This window comes from Pelmatolapia mariae, linkage group LG14 (assembly GCF_036321145.2).
Source record: "Pelmatolapia mariae isolate MD_Pm_ZW linkage group LG14, Pm_UMD_F_2, whole genome shotgun sequence".
Taxonomy (NCBI): Eukaryota; Metazoa; Chordata; class Actinopteri; order Cichliformes; family Cichlidae; genus Pelmatolapia; species Pelmatolapia mariae.
The window spans coordinates 26,488,248-26,511,974 of NC_086239.1; the positions used below are offsets into that span (position 1 = coordinate 26,488,248).

At 40.5% G+C, this 23,727-nt stretch overlaps 1 protein-coding gene across 2 annotated transcripts in view; it reads right to left on the reverse strand.

The window, feature by feature from the left end:
* The window catches only part of plch1 (phospholipase C, eta 1), a 69,492-nt gene that overhangs the window by 10,355 nt on the left and 35,410 nt on the right, over positions 1–23,727 (reverse strand). For both annotated transcript variants that reach the window (XM_063494441.1, XM_063494440.1), the window contains 9 exons: positions 21,401–21,571; positions 20,761–20,854; positions 19,105–19,308; positions 18,354–18,474; positions 11,059–11,230; positions 7,851–7,958; positions 5,231–5,389; positions 4,452–4,514; positions 1,543–1,637 (listed from right to left, as the gene is read on the reverse strand). In XM_063494441.1, coding sequence (XP_063350511.1) covers positions 1,543–1,637; positions 4,452–4,514; positions 5,231–5,389; positions 7,851–7,958; positions 11,059–11,230; positions 18,354–18,474; positions 19,105–19,308; positions 20,761–20,854; positions 21,401–21,571 — 1,187 coding nt within the window. The remainder of the gene's footprint in view (positions 1–1,542; positions 1,638–4,451; positions 4,515–5,230; positions 5,390–7,850; positions 7,959–11,058; positions 11,231–18,353; positions 18,475–19,104; positions 19,309–20,760; positions 20,855–21,400; positions 21,572–23,727) is intronic.

Here is a 23,727-nt window from a genome sequence, read left to right on the forward strand (position 1 = left end):
TAAAAAGAGGAAGAGATGACAAAGTGAGATCATCGAGGCAGATGGAATAAAAAGGATAGTAGTTAAGACTTGAACATTCATCCATCCATTAAAGTATTTATAGGAGAAACGCATTGCAGGATAGAAGATTGTCCACTGGAGGCAACTTGGAAACCACAGGAAAAGAGCATCAAAGGCAAAAAGCTTAATTGAGACCAGAGGATATGCAGTGCAGAAGACTCACTCAGATTCCCACACACAAACAACTACACTGTCATGCACCCGCAGTCTTAAAAAAAGTCAGCCACTCAGACACATGCTTGCAGGAATCTGTATTGTGACAGTTCCCTGGGACATGCCTATATGAATATGCAACAGAGACTGGAAGAACAAAGAGAGACAAAGGTCTTAGTTGCAGACAGCAGCTGAACAAGGAAAACAAAGCTCGATTTCCACATTTCTTTGCCAGTGTTGACTCAAATAGAAATGGGGGGAAAACAAGACCAACATGGGCATAAACTGAAAAAGAAGTGGACTATATTCAAACTGAGGATGAAAATTAAAATACTACAATTTACTTTGGTATGATTCTTTTCAGATTCTAAAAGGTGATTCTAAATAAAATACAGACCAAATTAGTGGCAACAATAACACTGAATTATGTCATTTTAACACCCCTTCCTCTGTTATTTTTTAGTACATAATGAGTTGAGAGGATAGATGGAGGACTGCAGAAATGAAAGTAAAACATTAGAATCATGCATTTTTATTTCTCGATAATGATATAGCAGTAATAATTACCACTTATTACTGTAGATGAAAACAAGAATTGTAAGACCACTCATTAGTGACAGGTAACATTTAAGTGTGACAAATATGCAAAATATTGATATGATATAAGTGAAGGCAAAATACCTAGCAATACCGGAATTAGAGAAAGGTCAGGAAAAGAATTTTGAATATTTTGAGTTTTACTTCTGACAAATAATGTGGCATCAACAATTTTGCCAAATAAATGATCAAAGTTTTCTAATTATGGTTTTGAATATAATATCCATCTTTGACTACAAGTTAATAAGCATATGAGCTGTGGGATGGGTTTTTATTGTTATTATTATGTGATGCATTCTGTTATGGTGCCAGTTTCATGCATCCTAGACCCTTGGTATTATTGGGCTTTTGTAGGAAGTCAGTAAAATCAGGGTATAATCAGGGTAAGGATGGCATAATTGCACAGCAGGGCATGCAGGCTCAACATTACAGATAAATTTGAGAAAAGTGGAAATGGGTGACTGTTAAATACAGTCACCCAAAAAATCTCGGTTCTCTGCTTTGATGCTGGTGGTAGCTCCAGATTTGACTCCTTAAACTTTCTACATAATCTTTTCCCCACAAAAACAAAGTCTTCTCCAGCAAACATACAATATTTGTTTGGAGAAGCTTCAGTGTTTACATGGCACTACCAGTGACCTGGATTGTTTCATGCTCCCAGCAGTCAGCAAGTATCCAACCTCTCAGCTGTCAGAGATTGTCAGTATTGGGATGAAGTGGTTCAAAGGTCACCTGTTGAACTGTCCTCCAGCCTCCCTCCCAGACCTCTCCTGACCATCTTCTTCCTTGTCCATGCTTTGGCATGTCAGCCTGGATTTGGAGTGCCTCTGGACAGTGAAGAGACACGTAGAGATATGTAAACAAAAACACAATTACACTACTGTAAAGGTTTGCCCTCTAAATAAAAAGTATAAACAAAGACATATGTAATATCCACAAAGCCACCTACATTCTCACAGCACACGTTCTTTATGCCTACGAGTTGTCACTAGTGTTTTTTCAGCAAGTCCTTTCCACTGCGGCTGTTGCAGTATGTTTGAGTGTGTGATTGTGCATGCCAGCAGATGTTTCATACATAGCATACTCAAGCAATGTGAGACTTTTTTTGAATAAATTGCTTTCTGTTTTCTTAGTTTTGTTGTGCATTTAGCTAGTCTGTTCTATCAGTGGTAAGGTGAAGTTAAGAAGAGTAATTACAGGGTTAAGGCTGCCTACCAGCAAATTACTTGCACCCATGTGTGAACAGATATATACACACACGTGGGAGGGTGCACAAAATGCAACGAGGGAGGCATAAAAGAATGAAGAGTAGATGTGTGTGGGCAGTAGAGGAAAATGAGGAAGGTAAAGGGAAGCGAATGGCTAGAGAGAGAAATTCAGAGAGAGAAATAACCAAACTGAGGAATGTGGGAATGTTTAGGGAATCTTTTCACAAACCACCACCCACTTAAAACTGACCCGAACTTGCATTAAATGCATGGTAAATTGAAATCATACTGAAGAACTGAGAAACATTGTAATCAGCTTCACTAGATTTTTTTTTACAGTCGGCCACACTCTATAGGAGAAATGTACCATAAAGAATATATAAATTTGTATATGCGTATCAGTATGCTTTAGATCTACAATTATAATCCAAAGGTATGTGACAAAGAAAAAACTAACATAGTGGCATAGACCATCACAAAAACATGGATTCTATGAGTTTCCTAAGCTACCGTTAGCTGGAAGTACCGTTTTTTTCCAAAGCATATTTGTTGATTTAATGTTTCGATGATGGTGGTGAAAAGCACTGTTCAAGAAGTTGGTACAAAATCTCCTGCAGAGGGTCAGCTCTGTTAAGATCTGACGAGTTTAAAGGCCGTAACTTAGATTCACATAATTTCCATACTCATTAAACCATTCAGTGACCTCTTGTGCTCAATGGATGAGACTACTCCCATCAAGATGGAAATCTTTAATCGAAGGATAAAGGTGATTACTCATAAAACTTTGCATGCACTAGTTTATGGTATGTGCAGGGACCATTCTCTTTATGTAGAATTTAACATGTCAGAAACTAAGCTTAACCATTCCTCTAGTGCCAGAGTTAAAAATTCTGGGTTTTTTCTTTAATGTGTCATGAGGTGTCATTTACATTAGCATTTGCTATAAATGACTTCAAAAGAAGCTTTCAACTGAAAGAAAGCAGCAGTTGCTTCTGTTTCACTTCTTGTAAGTGATGCTTATCATTTAGAGAGCTGTCTCTGATATGAAATAGAGCAAACAGTGTGGCAAGGTTGCACCAAATAAAAGCTCTGCTTAATAAAAACATATGTAGTCTAACATAACAGCTTTGAGGTAAGCACTACCTTCAAGAAGGCTTTAAAGTTATGTGGCTTTTTTTCCAAACTATTTTAAAGAAGTGTTGATAAACAATTATGTTCATTTTCAGGGTTGTTACTAAAATGCATTGCAATATTGTAATTAGACGATGAGCTGGTATAAATTTAGTGTTAAGGTTGTGTAACACTAGCTCTTGCCTAGAAGAAGAGCTGGTCTCTTTCTTATATACAGTGAATACAAAGCAGCACTAACACTGTCAGGCTAGGCGTAGCACAGAGACTGTAAGAAGATCCACACACAGTTACTCTCACAGTCCTGGGTCGGTGACCCAGTGTTTTATATTTTGTATTATTATATAGTCTTTGATTTCATTGCTACTTAGGTTCTAGGCTCTTGGTTACTGTCCTGTGCTCCGTGTTCCATGTTCCCTGTGTCTCCTCAGTATCTAGTCTGTGTCTTTTGGATTCCTGGTTCTTAGGTTTTGTTCTGTATCTGTTTAGTTATCTGTCTTCCCTGTCAACCATGTCCCCTTGTGAAGTCTGCGCTGTCCGCACATGTCCTGTGTTTCCTGTTTTATTTTGATAGTCCTTGTCCTGTGTGCAGCGTATCTAGATTTGCTTCCCCTTGTCTTATTATGTCTAATTAGTCCCAGCTGTGTTTCCCTCCTGTTTCCTATTCCCTCGTTACTCCCTCATGTATTTAAGCCCTGTGTTTTCCTTTGCCGTTTGGCATGTCATACTTCCTCATGTACTGTGAGTCTCTCCGTGTTTTTAGTTGCCGTGTACAAGTGTCTGCATTTGGGTCCACTTCCTGACTGCTCCAGCCATACATGACAGTTACGATATCTACAGTAAAATCTGAGTAGTTAACATTCTATATCTAGTTTGCTTCGTGGTTTAAAATTAAGAGAAAAACACAGTATAAATACAACAAACTGGAGCTCTGCTGTTGAGCTGATGGAGCATGTTAAATCACCACCCTGGGTGAATTCAGTCAGGCTGGCTGTTCTGACAAGAGACTCACTGATTTCAGCCGTTTAGTGCAGGCTTGCACATTTTTCCTCCATGCACAAAGACAGCATTGATTTCTTGGGGCAAGTTTGGTCTGCCATTCAAATAAAACAAAATCTCATCCTACTGAATATTAGTTTCCCCTCCCAAAAAAGATCATTTGAAAGTGGTTTAATATTCTAAGAAGTAAAATAACTGATTACAACCTAACCTGAAGCTGAACAAAGATGAATTACATTTCGGGACCGCAGATAAACAGAATAAGAAACAAGCACATAAAGCCACCTCCTTTTCTATGCTTCTTACCTTCTGTTTGAGTGTCGTGATGAACGATCTGCTTTGGGATTTCTTCAGAACCCCTCTGGAGCTCTAAAATATATATTTTTTTAAAAAAATGCATTCAGAGGCTTTCATATTCATGAGAATCATTTGGTGTGAATCTTATAACAGTCACATTAGCACCCAAGTGAGTCACTTAAACCCTAAATCTCAAGAGATGCATATAAAAGACATTAGCCAGTACAGCATAATACAACTGATAAGTGGGTGGGAGAAAAGAAAAAAAAAGTACAGTAAGTAACACCTAGAAATAAATAAGTAAAAGAGTGTGGTGACAAAATGAGGTGAAGGGTATCACCAGCAAACCATGAGTAGAATAAAATGAATAGGAAACCCCGAAGCACAACACCCACTACGTTAAAATGGCTGTCAGGAAACTGAAGCTTCTAAAAATAGCACAAGAGGCAAGCAGGGAAATTAAATATTAAGTAACACTGCAGACATTTGGTTTCTCATCACTTTCAGTCTGTTTTGACAGCCTTTGGATGAATTAGGATTACGTGGGTGGAAACATAAGATCTCCTTCAGACAGATGTGTGTGTCTCTGTGTTTTCATGTGTTTGGTGAGTGTGTTTGACCTATGAGTGGTGCAGTAACTAGTCTGCTTCTTTATTTTCTCCATCCCCCTCCATGACTAATCCCGTGGCCTAGTTGTATCCCCTTCTTTTTTTGATTTATTCTCTTCATCTGTTAACAAGTATAACTCTCCTCCATACTCATCCCCACACATCGCCTTGGGGCTATACCTGCCGCAGATTCTTCTGAAGACCCTGGTGTGTGGCTCGGAGCAAAGCTCTGATGCTGAAGCTGTCAGTGTCTTCCTTGTCTCCAATCCGAGACTCCTTTAAAAGAGAGTCCAGTTTCTTTCTGATGTGAGACTCCACCACCTGGTGGTGACCATTGCCCTAGGTGAAAGAAGAGACAAAAGGAAAACGTTTTCAGTGTGGTGTAGAGTAATGCCTTTTTGAAGCAGGAGCACACCTTATCGCTAATGCAAAGCACCTGAAATTGCAACACCAAACTGCTATAAATCAAACCTGTATACACAGTACCATATATTTGCAAGAAATAGAAGTAGAAGATGATAACTGCATATAATCACATATAATCTTGTGTATATCTGAGGAGTATCGATTTCCTTTCCACAGGTCAGAAGTGTATAAGCGATAATGATAATGAATAAACATCTCCATCTTGTATAAAACTGTACACCTGCTGAATGAATGGCTGAATGTGAATGAGTAATTTTCTCAGTGAATTATATCTGGAGCTCAGTATGTGCATCATTCCATTCAAAATGACAATAAAAATAAATATTTACTAACAGTCTGAGTAATCAAGACCATGCAAGTCACCTTTATACAAATCCGATGCATCATTACTGTACAAAACTTACACCACACTATTATTGTAATGTTCAGCTGTGACTGCTGTGAAACCAGACTGGTTTTATGAGCTCAATTCAAAACCTCCCATCAGTGGAAACCTGCCATCTCCCGTTTTAAATTGGCAATGATCATCTGAAGTGGCATCTGCAGCCTCGTGCCTCTCAGCTAAATGTGGAAAAATGATGCCATATTTGGTTACACAACTATACCATCTGGAAGAGTCTTGTCCTCTTTTAAGCATTGTAAGGAGGACCATGGCACTATTGTATCACAATATGATGATGATTAAGAATAGCTATGAAAATAGCTCAGGGAAAACTAAAGAGCAGTTATCATAAGCTGGCATTAATGGCATTCTTGGACATATTTTCTAGCAGGCTGAGTACTGAGTGCATTTAAAGAATTTTTTTTTCTGTTTACTTTTGACTTAAATCTACGCCTGCTTGATTAAGCACCAGTTATTCCAAAACATTACAACAATGACGATCATTAAAACTTTGCAAGCAAAAATTATTGAAGTCATTACCTCTAGAATAACAATGCCATTTAGATCTCATTATCTAACCTCTGTTTATGGTACCTGTATGTGGCGGTTGAGATTAATTCAGTGCAAACTGTTTGTTTGCTTTCTGTTTGCTTGCCTGTTTGCTTTTTGACAGGGTGTTGTTTTTGTTATTATTTTCTGTTATTAATTTTGAATTAAGATAAATAATTTATCAACATCATGATTTAACATAATTTAAGTTCATCGTTAATTAAGCAATGTTACTTGACCTGGTTATTTGATTTTCATGGTAGAAACAAGTAGAAGAAACTTATCTGGAGACATTTCCTACACACAGCTCAGTAATAATATGGTAACAGTGTGATAACAACGGAGAAATGAGACTGTAATAACATGGAAATGACAAGTTAATTACCAAAGCAAAATTCAACTGAAATCCAAGTAATATCTTGTATCGACAGTGGTTCTACCTGAGTAATATTACTTTTTTTTTTATTAATGTGGAACTGAAATATGCATCATATTATAACAGTCTCATAATCATATTATCATCATATTATAATACTGTTACTAACATAATGATATTCTGTTGCTAACTGGTTTTGCCTAATAAGCATATATTGGTTTCCATATTATGACCCTTAGTTTCTGGTCCCTTATAACCCAATTGCATAAATTTCAGGGTAATATTACTGTGGTGCAAATATTGTTGGTACAAGATAATACTTATTTAATAATATGAAATTATTTTGGTAATCAAGTGATAATAACTTGCTATTTTCATCTTATTACCTTCTTGTTTCCACCCTATTACCCACCATTATTATTGCACAGCTGTTATAAAAAGTGCTACGACTTCCAATTATTTCCATTGAGAATATCAGTAAATGCATTTTTTGAATTTTATATTTTTCAAGGAAGTTAGAGTAGATGCCATTTATTTACATTTCTAAATATTGTCACTAGTGTTTTGATGGAAAAACAATTGCAAAGAAAAGCTATTCTTAAAAGCAGCCAACTTTAGCTTTACAATTTAGTTTTCTTTATATTTGTGTCAGTCAAAACATTGTCTGAACGTGTTGATAATAATCATTATTATGGATTGTATGAGAGCATGTTGTGTTATTATGCATGCTGTTAAAAAAGTGCAAACCATCAGTGACAGGGAAAGACAGAAATATTGAAGTTGTCTTAAAATGAGTAAAATGAAAGGTGCTCTTGGGTGACTGATTACATTTCCAGTGTGCTTGACCATTTTATTTTCATGTTATTATTTGTGATACTGATTTTTTAATGTATATATTAAGTGCATAGATACAAAAAAAGTCAAGAAATTATGCCAGGATCTAACTGAAAACAAGCAAGAAGGTTTCAAGTAATGCAGAAGAACATGTCTATTTGGACATGATAATTTGAGGGTTCATGCTTCGTTGTGTGCACATCATCATTCATAGATTTATTCCTCTCTCTTACATTACTGCTCTTGAGCTTGAAGTCGTCCTCAATTTCATCAGCGCTGTCATCATCAGACACCTCCCCTTCTTCAGCATCTGCAGACAGATAGGCAGGCAGGCGTTTTCCCTGCATAGGAAAAAAAAACACAGACAAAGACATGAGAGGATAGACATTTGACCCGTGCATATGTCTTAAGTGCATTGCTCATCCCTTTTATACACATGAACACCTACTCTGCTTGGACTTCTAAGATAGTCCAAGAATAACACAGCACAATTCAATATGTTTCACTCCAGAATATATGCAGGCAGATAATGAGCATCCTCCTAATTTTTGAAGATGCTTTACTAGATTCAGCAGGCAAAAATTAAAGGATATAAGCACAGAAGACAGCAAAAGACACACATATGTGCAACCACATACATTCTAAACAGTCATCTGCAGAGTCTCTGATAAGCTTTCTGAGCGCTCCTTTCAGCACACAGTGGAAGCCCATTAGTAAGCCACTCTGGAGGTGTGAGTGGGAGTTAAAATTTTCTAAGCGTCTTCTTCTACTATCAATGGCATACTCTATGCTTACTGCAGTACATCACCACCCTCACTTCAGCAAGTAATACATCCCCTTTCCTTCTATCTATCTGTGACTGTCAAAAATCTTTACGACAGTTTTCTTCATTGTCTTGTGACTCTCTGGCCTCTTCTGCTCTTGCTCTTCTGGTTTATTGAGAAAGGTGAAAGCCTCTCAAACAGAGGGACAAAAAAGATGGGGGAGCAAAGGGCCTTTATAGAAAATCAATAATGCTTTTTAACTTTGCAGACATCTGACCATTTAAGACAGATCCAGGTTTTCTTTTCACAGAGAACAATGCAGACCTTCTTCAACATTACAGATAAGCTGCACTGTATCTCATTCTTATATATATAAAAAAAAATCCAACAAATGGTGAAAGCTTTTGTTGGACTCTCTCTTGGAGTCTCTGGGCAACTCCTACTGCACTGGTGGATAAGGATCTTGGGTCTCAGGTCTTTTTAGATCAACCACAATTTACAGATCATTTTTGCTGGACACCTTTACTGCATCTTGGGAGAGGCTATTGCTCTAAAGAGATACGCTTGTGAGGCTAGACATAGTAATGTTTTTAGATAAACTTCCAAGTGCAACATCCATTGTAAGGTCACTCTAAATTGTTGCTTTTATCTATATGATTACATCGACTGAAGAATATATGTGATCGCTGTGGAAGTACACCAGTTTAGTAATACACAAAAGATTTTGTGTGTTCAAAAACATTTGGTAAAGTATATTTTGTTATTGCTTGTTCACATTGAGGTGTACTGTGAACAAGCTTAAAAGAAACTTTAAAATCAATCATGTTTCATCTTTAAATGACATAATACAAAATTATCATAAAGCATACTACGGTAAGAAGCCTACTTTGGCTGCTGTTAAGATGCAAACTACAACAGTCACATGCCAACTTAAAAACTATTAAAATTACCCCAAAGGAAACATTTGTGTACACTAACCAGGCACTCTTTTATGTACATCTGTCAACTTCAAATATCTCACCAGCCAATAGTAGTGCATGGATAGATTTAAGTATATGCACATGGTATATGCAAATCTGCTAAAGCTAAAACCAAGTATTGCAACCTGGAAGAAAGGTGCACTTTGACCTGCTGGTTGGTGCCAAATGCTCTGGTCAGATATTTCAGAAACTGCTGATCTACTGGAATTTCCAATAAAACTCTCTGCAGAGTTTACAGAGTATGGTCTGAAACATAGAAAATATGCAGTTTTCTGGTTTAAAAAAAAAAAAAAGCCTTGTGGATGTCTTAGGTCAGAGGGACTGACCAGACTGATTTGAGTGGAAAAGAAGTCAACAGTAACTCATATAACAACTTTTTTGGTATGCAAAAGAGCAATTCTGAATGCATGATATGTCAAACCTTGAAACAGATGGGCTACAGCAGCAGAAAATCACACCAGATGACACTCCTGTCAGCTGAGAACAGGAAACATTACACAGGTTCACCTAACTGGACTAAAAAAAATAATAATAATCTAGTCTAACAGGTCTAGATTTCTCTTGGAGCATTCATATGGCAGGATCAGAAATGTAAATTGGTGTAAATATCATAAAAGCATGGATTAATGCTGCTTTGTATCAATGGTTCAGGCTGCTGGTGATAGAACGGTGTGAGGAACATTTTCTTGGCACACTTTGGGCCCCTAAGTACCAACACCACAGTCTACCCAACTATTGTTGGTGACCATGTCCATCCCTTTATGACCCCAGTTTACCATCTGCTGACAGGCTGCTTACAGCAGGACAAAGTGCCATGTCACAAGCCTCAGATAACTTTTGTTATGATCTGTCATTTGAGGAAAATTGCAATATATTGAGTTTCTTGAATAAGTACAAGAAACTGTTTTGGGGTTTCTTTTTTTCAATTTGGTAAATACAAATAAATAAATAAGAATGATAAACTTTGATATTTCAAAGATTTGTTGTGATGTTGTATGTGGTAGGTTGTATTATAAAATATTTTTCAATTCAACATTGCTAGTTACAATTAGTTGTCACGGTTATTTTTAAAACCTATTCACACATCCAAGTGTGCAAGACAAAATTGTCACAACATCTCAGAAAAGCATAAAGATGGCACAAGGTTGGGCTGCAATTAAATAATTTATTCTCTTCAAAAGTTTTAGGGCTATATTTTGATCCAGCACCCTGAAGAAGATTTGATCCTCTGAATCAATGTTGCCTCGAAAACTAAAATAATTTAATCATTAAACTGGAGCTCAGCAGTTCTGCAGACTTTTGTGTTTTATAGTTAACAAAACTTAAAGCCTCACTCATCATATACTAGCGTCTCGTTCTTCTCTCTTTCTTGCCTATGATTAATACATTGACCTAGTTTTGCACCACTTCCACACCCTCTCCCACTCCCTTCTCCTCTTCCTTCACTTCATCTGTTTATGGGAAATAATTAATGGCCTTGCAGTACCTTCTGAACTCGTGCACATGAAGTAAAATTGGCATATGATCAGCACACTTCTTTGTTCACTGAAGTGAGAGGAGAGCTGATGCAGTTGCATTCATTCACAAGTGCACTAACTGACAAGTCATATTTGAATTCAGTAAGACATTCATTCATTTAAAAGCATGCACTGTCAGTCCATCTTCCATTCGTCTAACCACTTTAGACTTATTCTTACTTTGATGAGTATCTTGCCTTGCAGGCTGTGAGGACTGGGTAATGTTTTGCAGTCTCCACTCAGTACATCTCCTATGTCCAGTTTGTCTGCAAAGATTTCTCGCAGGTACTGTGCAATCTTCTTTTGCTGCTGGATGCTACAGTGGTTCTCTATGGAGAGAATCACTGGATACCTTAAAAAAAAAAAGAACAAGAGACATACTCAGCTTTCTTTAAGTTACATAAACGCTGTCCACACTCTCAAAATGTGCCTTAAATGAAATCAATGGACTGAAGTGAGATGGATCTGCTGACATGATCATAAATCACATTTCAAACTGTGCTCCCATTTCTCACCTCAATCCAACAGAGCAAAGAAGAGGTAAATCATAAAAATACAGCTGCACCTCTGTGGCATGGCATGGTGTATGCGAGTCAGTGGGCTGTGTGTGTGTTTTTTCATTTAGAAAAGGTGAAATGACTTGTGGCCACACAGCAGCACAGCTCAAATGTCAGGTTTGTCAGACTGACAGCTCTCCCTCAGGGGACACAGCCTCGCTTTCACTCCCACCTCTGATCCTCGAAACACACACTTGCATGAACAACACACACAGGGACATGGGCGCGCGCGCACACACACAAACACACACACACAGACGCAGGCACTAGTTCTCTGCCAAAGAGCTAAAGACAGAAAGAGACAACAGAGAGAGAGTCATTTCATTTCAAACATCTAGCAGCTCCTCTCAGGTGAAACACCGAGGCAGCCCAATGAACTGCGTAATGTGTGCTTGTGCCTGTTTGTGTGTGCGCTCATGTGATGCGGGAGAGCAGAGACTCACTCTCTTTCATTATAGCCTCGGGCCCATTAATCACATTAACAGGTGGCACTGATGATAAAAAACTTACTGAATATAGAAAGTGAAAACGGCAACAGGAGAGAAAAGAGAGCAATAAAGCACATGACATTCATTTTATTAGTCTGTTCTTGCTGTCATTATTATTATAAACACTTAAGCTAATTAGGATCAGCAATTTTTTCACAATTGGCAAGTTTCACATGACAATACTAAACATTTATTTTATACTAGAGCGCATCATCATGAAATCTTTGTTTTATTTCTTGGGTCATTAATGGCTTAAACTATTGATTTGTACTCAGTAGGGGTCCATAACTTGCTGGATAAAGGCACATTTTTTGTAGTTTTGCTGCTGTACACCACAGTGGAATCAAACAGTTATGTGATGAAAGACTGTCAGTTTTAATCTGTCACAGGCAGAGTTGTGGACCCAAAAGGACTCAGCAACACAGAACCAAACTCAGAAAAAAAAAAATAACAGGAACAAAAGGCAAAATACCCAAGTAAACGGTCACAAACATAAAATAATCTGATCCACTGACAGGATGACAAACAGATGGAAAGAACCACTACCCACATGGGGAGAGAAGAGAGGGACATGTAAACAATAGCTGTATCTCAATTCAGGGGCTGCATCCTTCCGAGGACCTGACCTTCGCGGTCTATCTTCTGAAGACCGAGAAGGCCGGAAGTGCGAGGCTGTGAAATGGGACGGTCTAGCCTTCAGATTTGCGTCACCGCTGTCTCGGTGGAGTTTAATAAACTCAGCCGTCTGCCGTACTTTTTTTTTTTTTTTATTACGAAGTATGACTGTCTGTTTTGGTTTCTGTCTTAGTATTTCAGCTTCCTAGTTTGGCAGTACTTCCTGAGTTCTTGTTTTTAGGTTTTGTTATTTGGTCTCCCAGGGTTTATTCTGTGCTCCCTCTTCTCTGTGTTCCTTCTGTCTGTCCATGGTGTTATTTTGTCTGCTCATGAGTCTGCGTATGTGTCTCGTCTGGATCTCGCTGCCTGTCGTGTACTTCCTGTTTTACTTTGCGGGTCTGTGCCTAATGTCTGTGCGTTCAGCTTTGTGCTCTCCCTGTCTCGTCAGCATAATCAGCGTCAGCCGTGTCTCCCAGCTGTTTCCTCTTAGCTCTGTTCACCTCTTGTATTTAGTGTCTGTGTCTTCGCCTGCTCGTTGTCGCGTCGTACCCTCATCCATCCCCTGTGTGTTCAGTTTGCCTACCTACCTGCCTGCTTGCTAGTTTAGTTTTGTATTCCCAGTTCAGTTCAGTTTGTGCACAGCAATAAAGTTGCTTAAAGTTCCCCCTTTTGTTTCTGCATTTGTGAGTCCAGCACTTTGGGTCCTCTCTCCCTGCCTGCCTGCACACAGTCATGACAGAACGACGCGACCAGAACCTGGACCCAGTGGGCTCGGCCCGAGAGAGCGATCTCGCCCGCATCATGAGCCTGGTGAGGCGGATTTCCCACACAGAGAATATTAAGGCGATGGCGGTGGGAATAAACGCTATCGAGGCGATTCTAGAAAGGAATCATCATTTTCGCCACCTCTCGGGATTAATGGACTTTATTAATGAGCTGCATCGAGCCCGGGAGGCAATTCAAGCTCGGGACCGAGCTCCAGATTCCACACCGAAGCAGCAGCAGCAACAGTGGACCGAGTCCACTGCGATACAGCAGCGGCGAAAGGAGAAGCTCCCCGCATCGTGGACGCTACGGCAGGAGGATGACCCTACGCCGTCTCCACGGATTAACCCGCTTTCCACGCCTGACTCCGACCATTGTTCGCCGGCTTTTTTCCTTGCGGCAATGTAGTCGGACGATGAGGAGTCGGCATCAACCTCTCCGTCATTATCGGCCTCCTCTGAGATCTTCGCCCCCACTCCCAGGAGGAAGCGGCACCGGCGCCATTGTCGTACCTTGCCACAGCCGCACTCCAGTTTCTCACCACAACAGTCGACAATCGTGAGTAACCTCGACTGTTCTCCTTGCTCTCCTTTGGGGAATAAAAATGAAAAGAACTGTGTGTGCCCTGCTCCATCCGAGTCTGCTAAAGTTGTGGCACCCCAGAGACAATTAACCACAGCCCAAAGGATAAAAAGACTGTTTTGTTATCTGAGCTGCCACCTCAAGAGACTGTTCAGTATGCGTCTGAGTGTTTTGTTTTTCGGACTACTGACACTCAGACATGTTGTGGTAATGTTAGTGAAACAAAGAATTCTGTGTTTTCACCTGAGTTGGCTGCCCAGCAGCCACCACCTCAGTCTTCCACTCCACCACCTGCTTTACAGCCATCATTACTGCTTTCAGCGAAGCCTGTAGCCCAGTTAGCCGCCCGGCCTGACGCTCCAGTGTCCCCGCTACCTGTAGCTCAATCATCTGCTCCACCACCAGTTTCTTCCTCACCTCAGCCGGCACTTCAGCCTTTAGCAACCTAGTCTCCTGCTGAGCTGCCCTCTTCACTCACTCATGCTAAACAAGAAGATGCACTCATTAAGACTGTTTTATTCCCTCAAGAGCTGGCCTTTATAGAGACTGTAACTCTCCCCAGGGCCTCCCCAGAGGCTGAGCTTCAACCCTCAGCTGACTCTGGACCCCTGGAGACCAAAAAGCTAGCACAACCCGTGTTACCTGAGAACTCTGAGCCCTCTCAGCAATCAATCTCTGCTGAGAGCCTGGGAGAGTTAACCCAGCCACCTCCGCCCTCTGTTGGGAGTTTCTGTGAACTCTTTCAGCCAGCAGAGGACTGCACCCTGCTGTCGGTGCCTGAGCCAAACCTATGGGCTGCTCAGCTCCAGTCAGCGTCAACCCTGCCAGAGGCCCGCGCACCTGCTGGTTCTGTCTTGTCCCTGCCAGAGGCCCGCGCACCTGCTGGTTCTGTTTTGTCCCTGCCAGAGGCCCGCGCACCTGCTGGTTCTGTCTTGTCCCTGCCAGAGGCCCGCGCACCTGCTGGTTCTGTTTTGTCCCTGCCAGAGGCCCGCGCACCTGCTGGTTCTGTCTTGTCCCTGCCAGAGGCCCGCGCACCTGCTGGTTCTGTCTTGTCCCTGCCAGAGGCCCGCGCACCTGCTGGTTCTGTCTTGTCCCTGCCAGAGGCCCGCGCACCTGCTGGTTCTGTCTTGTCCCTGCCAGAGGCCGGCGCACCTGCTGGTTCTGTTTTGTCCCTGCCAGAGGCCCGCGCACCTGCTGGTTCCATTCCGTGCCTGCCAGGGGTCTCCAAACCTGCTTGTTCTGTTTTGTGTGTACGCCAGAGGCCTCCGTGCTTGCTGGCCCTGTGTCTGCCTCTGCTGGAGGGTCCGAGGGGCCCGTTCAGCAGCCTGCTTCCGCTGGAGGGCCCGAGGAGCCCGTCCAGCCATCACCGTCGCCTGCAGTGCCACCAACTGCTCCATCACCTACGGTTTCCTCGCCGTCACCTGCAGTGATTCCGGCAACTGCTACAACTCTGCTGCCAGCAGTATCACCACCTGCTCCATCGCCTGCGGTTTTCACAACACCGCCTGCAGCTGCCGTCTGGCTCCGCAGCTGCCACGTCCTCGCCCGGTCCAGCACCCACCACCCGCCACGTCCTCGCCCGGTCCAGCACCCGCCACGTCCTCGCCGGGTCCAGCACCCGCCACGTCCTCGCCCGGTCCAGCACCCGCCACGTCCTCGCCCGGTCCAGCACCCGCCACTGCCTCGCCTGGTCCAGCCTCTATCGCTTCTACACCGCTGTCCGCTCGGCCTGAACCACCTCGCCTTTGCCGGTCACTCTCCAGGGCTTTAGCTGGATGTCTTCGCCAACGGCAGCCCCCTGAACGAGGTCGTCGCCGCCGTTGCCCTCTGCGCGGCCGGCCTCCGTACCTGCTTGGTCTCTTTTGCTGGCCTCCAGGTCGGCCCCCAGAACTCCTGAACTGGGAACTATTGGGCCAGTGGCCTCTGGATCAGCCGCTTGGCTGGTTATGGTCTATTTTCCAGGCCTTAGGGCCTTTGATGGACTTTTGGTTCTGGACTTTGTTTGCCCGAACTCCTGTTCCTTTTGACTTTTTGGACTTTTGGTGCTCCTGTTTTTGTTTTGTTTGGATTTTCAAAAATGGGGCCTAAAGGGATGGTAGTGCAAGAGGTTAAAAAATCCACGGAGGAGGAGTGGCCAAATAAACTTCAGGAGTGGCCAAATAAACTTCAGGAGTGGCCAAATAAACAATCTAGTACATTCATGAAAAACTAATGGACTGACCAGCTCAGGACCATAAGAAGGCCTGAAAGACCACAGAAAAAACGTAAGTGGATAATCATGGTAATATTTCCATTGTTAAGAAAAACAACATCGCAACATCTAATTGAATAAATGATACATCTACCTCAGGCAGGCAGACATGTTCCTATGTGTAGGGGTTATACTCTTTGCTCAGAGTTCGCCAAATGCTGCAAAACTGATCAGACGGTGTTTAACAATGCAAACGGATAATGACCTATTATTACAAATATGTGATGCAGCTAGGTAACATAGTGATGGGATTTCCGGTTCTTTTTAGAGAACTGGCTTTCGGCTCGGCTCACTAAAAAGAGCCGGCTCTTTCGGCTCCCAACCGGCTCTTCAGGTTGTTTTGTTGCTTTAATTAATTTATTATTAACAACAATTTAAAACTATGCACAAAAAGAATTACTAATGTAAAAAAAACCCGTGGTTTTATTTATATATGGTTATATATAAATATATACGGTGGCCCCTAGAGACAAAGCACATACAAACTCCAAAAAGCACGTACAAACTCCAAAGCACGTACAAACTCCAAAACACATTTCTAGCGTTAACTGAACTTCCAAATCAGAGCTACCTAGATCACTTAAATTACACAATTGAAAGCATATGTGTATTGTTTGTGTATTTATACACAAGCACTCATATATATTCAAATAATTTAAAAAAATGTTCATTTACCTGTTACTACCACACACCGAATCCAGTCGTTGGTACTTCCTGGCTTGTGTAGCCACTAGGTAACAAAAGTTCAACACTGCCCCTAGCATCCTGGAGCACTTCTGTTGTGTTTTGTACGTGCGTCGGGGTTTGTACGTGCTTCGGGGTTTGTACGTGCTTTGTACGTGCTTCGGAGTTCGTACGTGCTTTGTCTCTAGGGGACACCGTAAATATACTTTTATTTATTCACTCCAATTTAATATAAATAAAAATATGAAAACAATAAGAAGATGCAGATTCTCTGTCATATGGGCCTGCATGAATAAACTTTCTGAATCCTTTATCATCCGCAACTGAAAATAGTTGTGGATGATTACTATACCTTTCTAATGTGATGTTGTTGTCCCTGGCTCTCGGTCTCTCTCTTTCCCTCCGGCTCTGTTCCTGTGCTACTGCGAGTGTAAATACTGCCCCTCCCCCCTTTTCCCAGCGCAAAGCACAAGGCTCGCGTGCGGAGTGAAGCGGAAAAAAGTGCGAGAGAGAGGGTGAGAGAAGGAAGAAAAAAAAAAAAAAAAAACCACGGCTCGCGATAAGGAGCCGGCTCGCGATAAGGAGCCGGCTCGCGTCGTTCACTTCAAAGAGTCGGCTCTAAGAGCCGTTTCGTTCGCGACCAGCACATCACTATAACATAGTAGTTATACAGGTCTATAGAACATGTACCATGAATTTTAAAAACACAAATTTGAGCTTCATTAATATCAGTGTCCAAATGGTTTAAAGTAGACAGTTACAGGCAAACTCTGAATAGGACATGCCGTCAATCTGTTCCCTTTAAACTTAAAATAGCTGTATATTTCTGCCAACAATGTCTCAAAAATGAACAAAGTTAAGTTGAAAATAAGTTAAAGAACAGGCATACGACTTTTAATTAACTTTACCAAACATTTCAACATGCTGCCAAATGTAGTCACACTTTTTGTTTACTTACAGAAACTGAGGGTACTCCAATATTGTCTTTATTAGAAACAGATAAATGGTTTTATAACACAATTGCTGCCATCACAAGAAGCTGCAATACTGGATGTCAAATTGAGCCAATGTGGCAGCAGGAAGCTGCATCATTCAACACTTTGTTTGGGTAATGTTGGACCTAACAGAGACAAACCGTGGCTCCTCGGGGAGCTAGAGGAAGTACTGCTAAACAGATGGCTGGGTAATAGGTGCTATTCAGTGCCAGGAATCACAGTGTTCTCTTATTATCTACTTTCTGCAACTTCGTATTTAAACATTTCTGGGGAAACTTTCAATGTAATCATCAATATTTCATTATAACAGTGTGAAAAACAGAAATTATGTTTATATCATGTTAGTGAGTAAACTGAAGGATAAATAAGCCAAACATAATTTCCATTTGGTATTCAAAGCTGTTTTCTCCCCCACTAAAATAATGGGATAATGGAAGTGTCTAGTTTCCATTAAACATTCACAAACACTCTGTCTCTCTCCTCCAGACACACACATTAAAAAACACACACACATAAACACACAGAAGTTTTGACTCACTGGTTATTTATGAAGGCATATTTATTGATGGTCTCTATGACAGACTTGAATGGGATCTTTGAGGTCAGAGTGTAGCCATGCTGGACCATCGGCTCTCCTTCGGGACCATCCCAACAGTCCACTGTAGGAGAAGAAGGAGCAATGATTCATAAATACCGAAACTATTTATATACAGTTCTCTCCTCGGAAGAAAATACAGCAGCACAATGCTACTGCTGTGAGTTTTTAGTCTGTTATCGCTGTTCAACTTTCCATATGGGAAACACAAAATGTATTTGAATAACATTTGATTTCACAGCTCTTCTGCGTGTTTTTAAATGTTATGACCAATTGGGGTATTACAGGTTGTAAGATTGTGTTTTATGTTGAGGTGAAGCTCTTTTGTCCCCAAAAGGATCCATGCAGTGAGAAAAAACGCACACAAACAACATAATTTAGTACATGCTGAAATCAAGATCATTTTTTACTATTATGAGCCACCAAAAAATTTTGTCTAATTACAGTACTACATTTTCACCACACATACTGATTAGTTACAATATGAAAGGCTCAGGTGTTACTAGTTACATTAATGAGGGTACTGTTCTATAGCATGAACCATTAAGCAGTAGACCCAGTGATGTAGTGTAATGGAAGTCATCTATCATCCATTTAAATATTTTTACCTTCCTTTTTCCCACTTTTTCCTACATGCTTAATGTCTTCCGTGCAATGGGTCAGATCACACATTTAAATAGAGCTATATCTTTACCTTCTACACAGCGGCAACCAGACTGCAGCACCCAGGCATACATGTCAGTCTTGGAGTGGGAGAGGAGCTGATCTCCAGTCAAGTAGGTGTTATGAGAGGAAGCGATGAAGTAGTTACACAGAGGCTGGTCCATGTCTTGATTTACCTCGTGGTGCAATGGGTTGAAAATGTCACACGTTGGACAGCGCATGAAATTTGTGAAACCTGAAAGAAAAATATGAATTTTATTTGACAAAAGAAATTACAGGGGAAAAATAAACATCCATACTGAAAGTACTGAAACCATAGTTTCAGTTATGTTTTACAGCTTTTGTGTGAAATAGAATAACCCCCCTTTTTATATAACTTTATTTTTCCTAAACTAGTAAAATGTTTTTTTCTTTTTTTGAATAACAATCCATGGGATTATTTCAGAACTTCTACCCACATCTCTTGATCACCAAGTCAGTCTCTACAAAACTACAAATGGATGACAAACAACTCTAAAAACCACAGCGCTGTGGTTTCAAGCCACACTGTTAGATATACTTCACATTGTTAACTTTTGGGGGGGTGGTACAGCATGAAGGGGAGTAAGAAGGAAGAAAGTTTCCTTTCATCCAGCGAGAATGCAAAGAAATGAGACAGGAATACCAAGAGCAAGCGAAAATAAGGAAAAGAAAGGAAGGAAGAAAGGAGAAGCAGAGAGTTAATGTGGGAAAGCAGACTGAGGAGGAGAATTAAAATAAGAAAGAGATTAAAAAATGTAGCATAAATATGGTGATTGATCACATGTGCCTGACCATGGTATATTGAGATTAAGTTTAGATTGTAACAACACACTTGGAGGCATGAATATTAACATCTGTTGGAAACACAGATGTTAAGAGACCAAAAACTGTACAGCACATCTTATTCTTCATGCTATAGAAAAACATGTACATCCTGTGACTTCTATTTGGACACCCATAATTCAGAGCTGCAACACGGTCATACCGATCTGGGTGGCCAGACATACAGACAATAGTGGACTTCATGCCTCAGATGACAAGATTAGTCTTACCCCCTTGTCCTCCCACCCCTCATCTACTCTGGCCTCACTGACTTTTCTCTTTTCCACCACCCGCATTCTGATTTGCCAATTTTCACACTTTGGCTGTCCTCATCCATCCTCACGCCTTCTCCTCCTTTAAGGTCACCCTTTGAGTACATGGGATGTTACTTAAAATGACACTCAGAGATAAAATCAGAACCACTCATGGTCCTCCTTTTATAGTTCCCATCATTTCCTGCCAGCAGTTTATAGAATTTCTATTATGAGGACTGGAATTTACCGTCAATATTAAGAAAAATTGTTTCTGAATGTCAAATATTTTTATGAATTTTAACCTGGAGACATACAAAGGGTAATATAATATTTCATAATTTGATTTTTATTTTTTTAACTGGCCCCTTTGTCACCTCCAAATAACCAAAATGGCATCAACTCTATCAATAGCTGGTCTTGATCTTAAGAGTATGAAAACTAATTGCAAATAAAAGTAATAAGCATTGGTGTTGCAAAGTGATGATGTGCCATGACAAACACAGGGAAGGAAAGAGAGAGGCTGACAATGTCCAAGATTTAGAAATGCAAATAGAAAACTCTGAAAGGGAGGATAAAGAACTTAAAGTTACCTTCAATCCCCATAACGCATTGTTGTTTATTTTCTTCTGACACTTCAAACTTGTCAATGATTTCTGCAACATACTCTGGAGTCACATTGGTCATCTGTACAGAAAGAAAAGCAACAGAAAATGTGAAAAGACCTATATTTGCAGCATTTGAAAGGCAGTAAATACCCCGTTTCATTTAAGTCTAGAAGGTCAAGGTAGTCAGTGTTACTTCCCATTTTTGTACTAAATTCAGCAGCTCAATTTTAAAAACATATTAACCTGAGTATATTAGGATGGGAACAAAAAATGGGGCGTGATGAAAAATTACACCATTGAAATGTAAGAGAAGTAAAAACTCTGTAAGAAAAAAGAAAACCTTGAGAAGAAAGAAAAAGAGCATAGAAAAGTCATATAAAACAAGCCAAGTGCTCCCATGACACAAACCAATTTTAGATGCAATACATTGGCTTAGTGGAGCAGATTCCTCTGGGCAGACAGCTTAGGCAAAGGGAGCTAGACACTGGAGTAACAAGGAGAGAGTGAATAGGAATATAATGAATCTCTTTTCTGAGGCCGAATTAAAATTAAGAGAGCTGATTTTTGAGACTCTGGACTTCTCATTATAAAACTGTGATGGGTTTTAACATCCTTTGCTGAGAACCTTTTGCTCGTTGTGCAGGAAGTTGGCCAGTTCTTCCGCTGTCAGGTGGTCCTTCCTATCGCTGTATGCCATCATCAGCAGGTACAGATCCCGTCTAAGAGACATCATCTTGTAGAAGACAGAGAACTCCTCGTATGTGAGAGTGCCCTGATGATCATCTGTGTCTGCTTCCTGTGATGATGACAGAGTGATATGTCATTGGCGATATGACTATAGCTTGGAAAGCCTATTATTTTCATGCACACTCAAGCTCTGCAGTGTGATTATCAGCACAAGGCTTCTAGAGAGACAGAAATTCTGCTCATTGTTTCACAATTATAACTATTACGATTGAACGTTGTTGTACTCTGTGTCATGTTAAGTTCATCTTCTTCAGTTCTGAATACATCTACCGTTGGCTCTTGTTCTTCCCAGTGAAGCTGTAGTTCAATGTGACATTTTGTCTGCAGTATGAAAAGTGCCATGAGTTCTTCCCACCTGTTAATTTATCTGTTCCTTGATATTTGATCCAAATGATCATAATGCAAGAAGTTGCATATTCCATGTCCTATAAGTGAAAAGCTATTATCCTACCAACATGCAAATAGTCTTAAACTGTGCAGGGGTGCACACGGTAGCTGCATACTGTCTCATCCTTTTACACTCCTACAGCACAGGTTCACACTAGGACCAGCATTTTTTTCTATATATAAACACATTACCACTTTCTCTTTTTTTTTCTTCCTATACTCCTATCTCACTAGATGTTTCCAGGGGACATACACAGCTGGGCTCGCTCCTTATTCTATCCTGCCACCACGCTCCACCGGCTCGGTGGGATCCAACACCTCATATTACCTGGATCTCACGGAGGCCCATTCGACACTAAATCTAATAATACTAGCTAATGCCTCCATCGCAATCCCATAATGAGTTCACTGTGAGCATTGGGGACTCGACCACAGACAGAATCTACACACAACGAAAAGGATAAATCACTGTGATTGACTTGGAATACATGGACAGAAAACAGACAGATTCTGGATATTTTAAGCACCAAAAGCTGTTCAGGTGATGATGTCTCCTGGTGCGTCACTGGAAAAAGATATATTGAGGAAATTTTCTTTCTAATCTAAATGCAGAGACTGAACACTTTCAATTTATTCCATTGTGAGAGGATGAAACATTCTGAGATTCACTGTATCATCTGTGAACTAATGAAAGACTGGAGAAGAGGAGGCTTAAGGGGGTTAACACCGTTCGGATTTTTCATATCAGCAAATTAGATTTATTTTAAAAAATGATGTAATTCTTGGCTTAAATAGGGATTTACCACACAATATGTTCTCATGAAGAGCGATTTAAAAGCTTAAAGGCACTGAAACCATTTCTCAGCCTCTACATTTGCGCAATAGGCCCACCAATGATTTCATCAAGTATGGCTTAGCTGAGTTTTTGTTTTTGTTAAATTGAGAGAACAACAACACTTCTCTCATGTAGTCATACCTGAGCAACTTGACAGTTGTGGCCCTAGTTGCCTATTATGCCAGGACACCTACACAGGTAATCAAGCCGTTAAGTTGAGTTTTATTTTTTTGATGATGGGATGTAAAAATTAATTAATCGGCCCAGTTTGGATCCTCACAGTAACAAATTGTCAGATTGTTGTAATTACTTCTGATGTCTTTGTGGCTGGATACATTTGTTGGGGAGGGACTACCTTGTGTCATTTATGTTTGTTTTTGTGGTAATTAAAAGTAAGAGCTTTATTTTTAATGCTGTACCTTCCTAAAGTACACAATAATTAACATTAGAAAAGCCTGCAGCGGCTACCAGAGGGTCCAATCCTGCCCACAGAATGGCTTTGAAAAATGTGGATATTTCAGATGAGGAGGGCATAAAATATGAATGTTTAACTGTATTTACAATCTTCTTGATGATAAAGATATAAAAATTACTGATCCATTAAAGGTAAATAAAAATAAAAAATAATAGAAATTATCTGTAAATTCACATATAATTAATTGCTTTATTTCTGCCTCTGCAATCCCAATGAACAACAGTAACTAGTTTCCTTGATTTACTCCAGCTGCATTGCTTTATAATGTAGAGAAACTAAAACCAAGTTGAAAATGGTGTGTTGAAATTGCAATACCTTTTCTCAGGGCATCTCTTGGATTGAATGTGTACTTAAACTTATTTAGACTGAGTGAAACTGGGCTGTATCTGCCCCATGAAGAAAAATGAGACTGACACTCCTGGTTTCTGCAGCCGGGACATTCCTCAATATCACTACTCTTCTTACATTAAAACATTCTTTTCCTATAAAATTATCTCATGCATAAGGG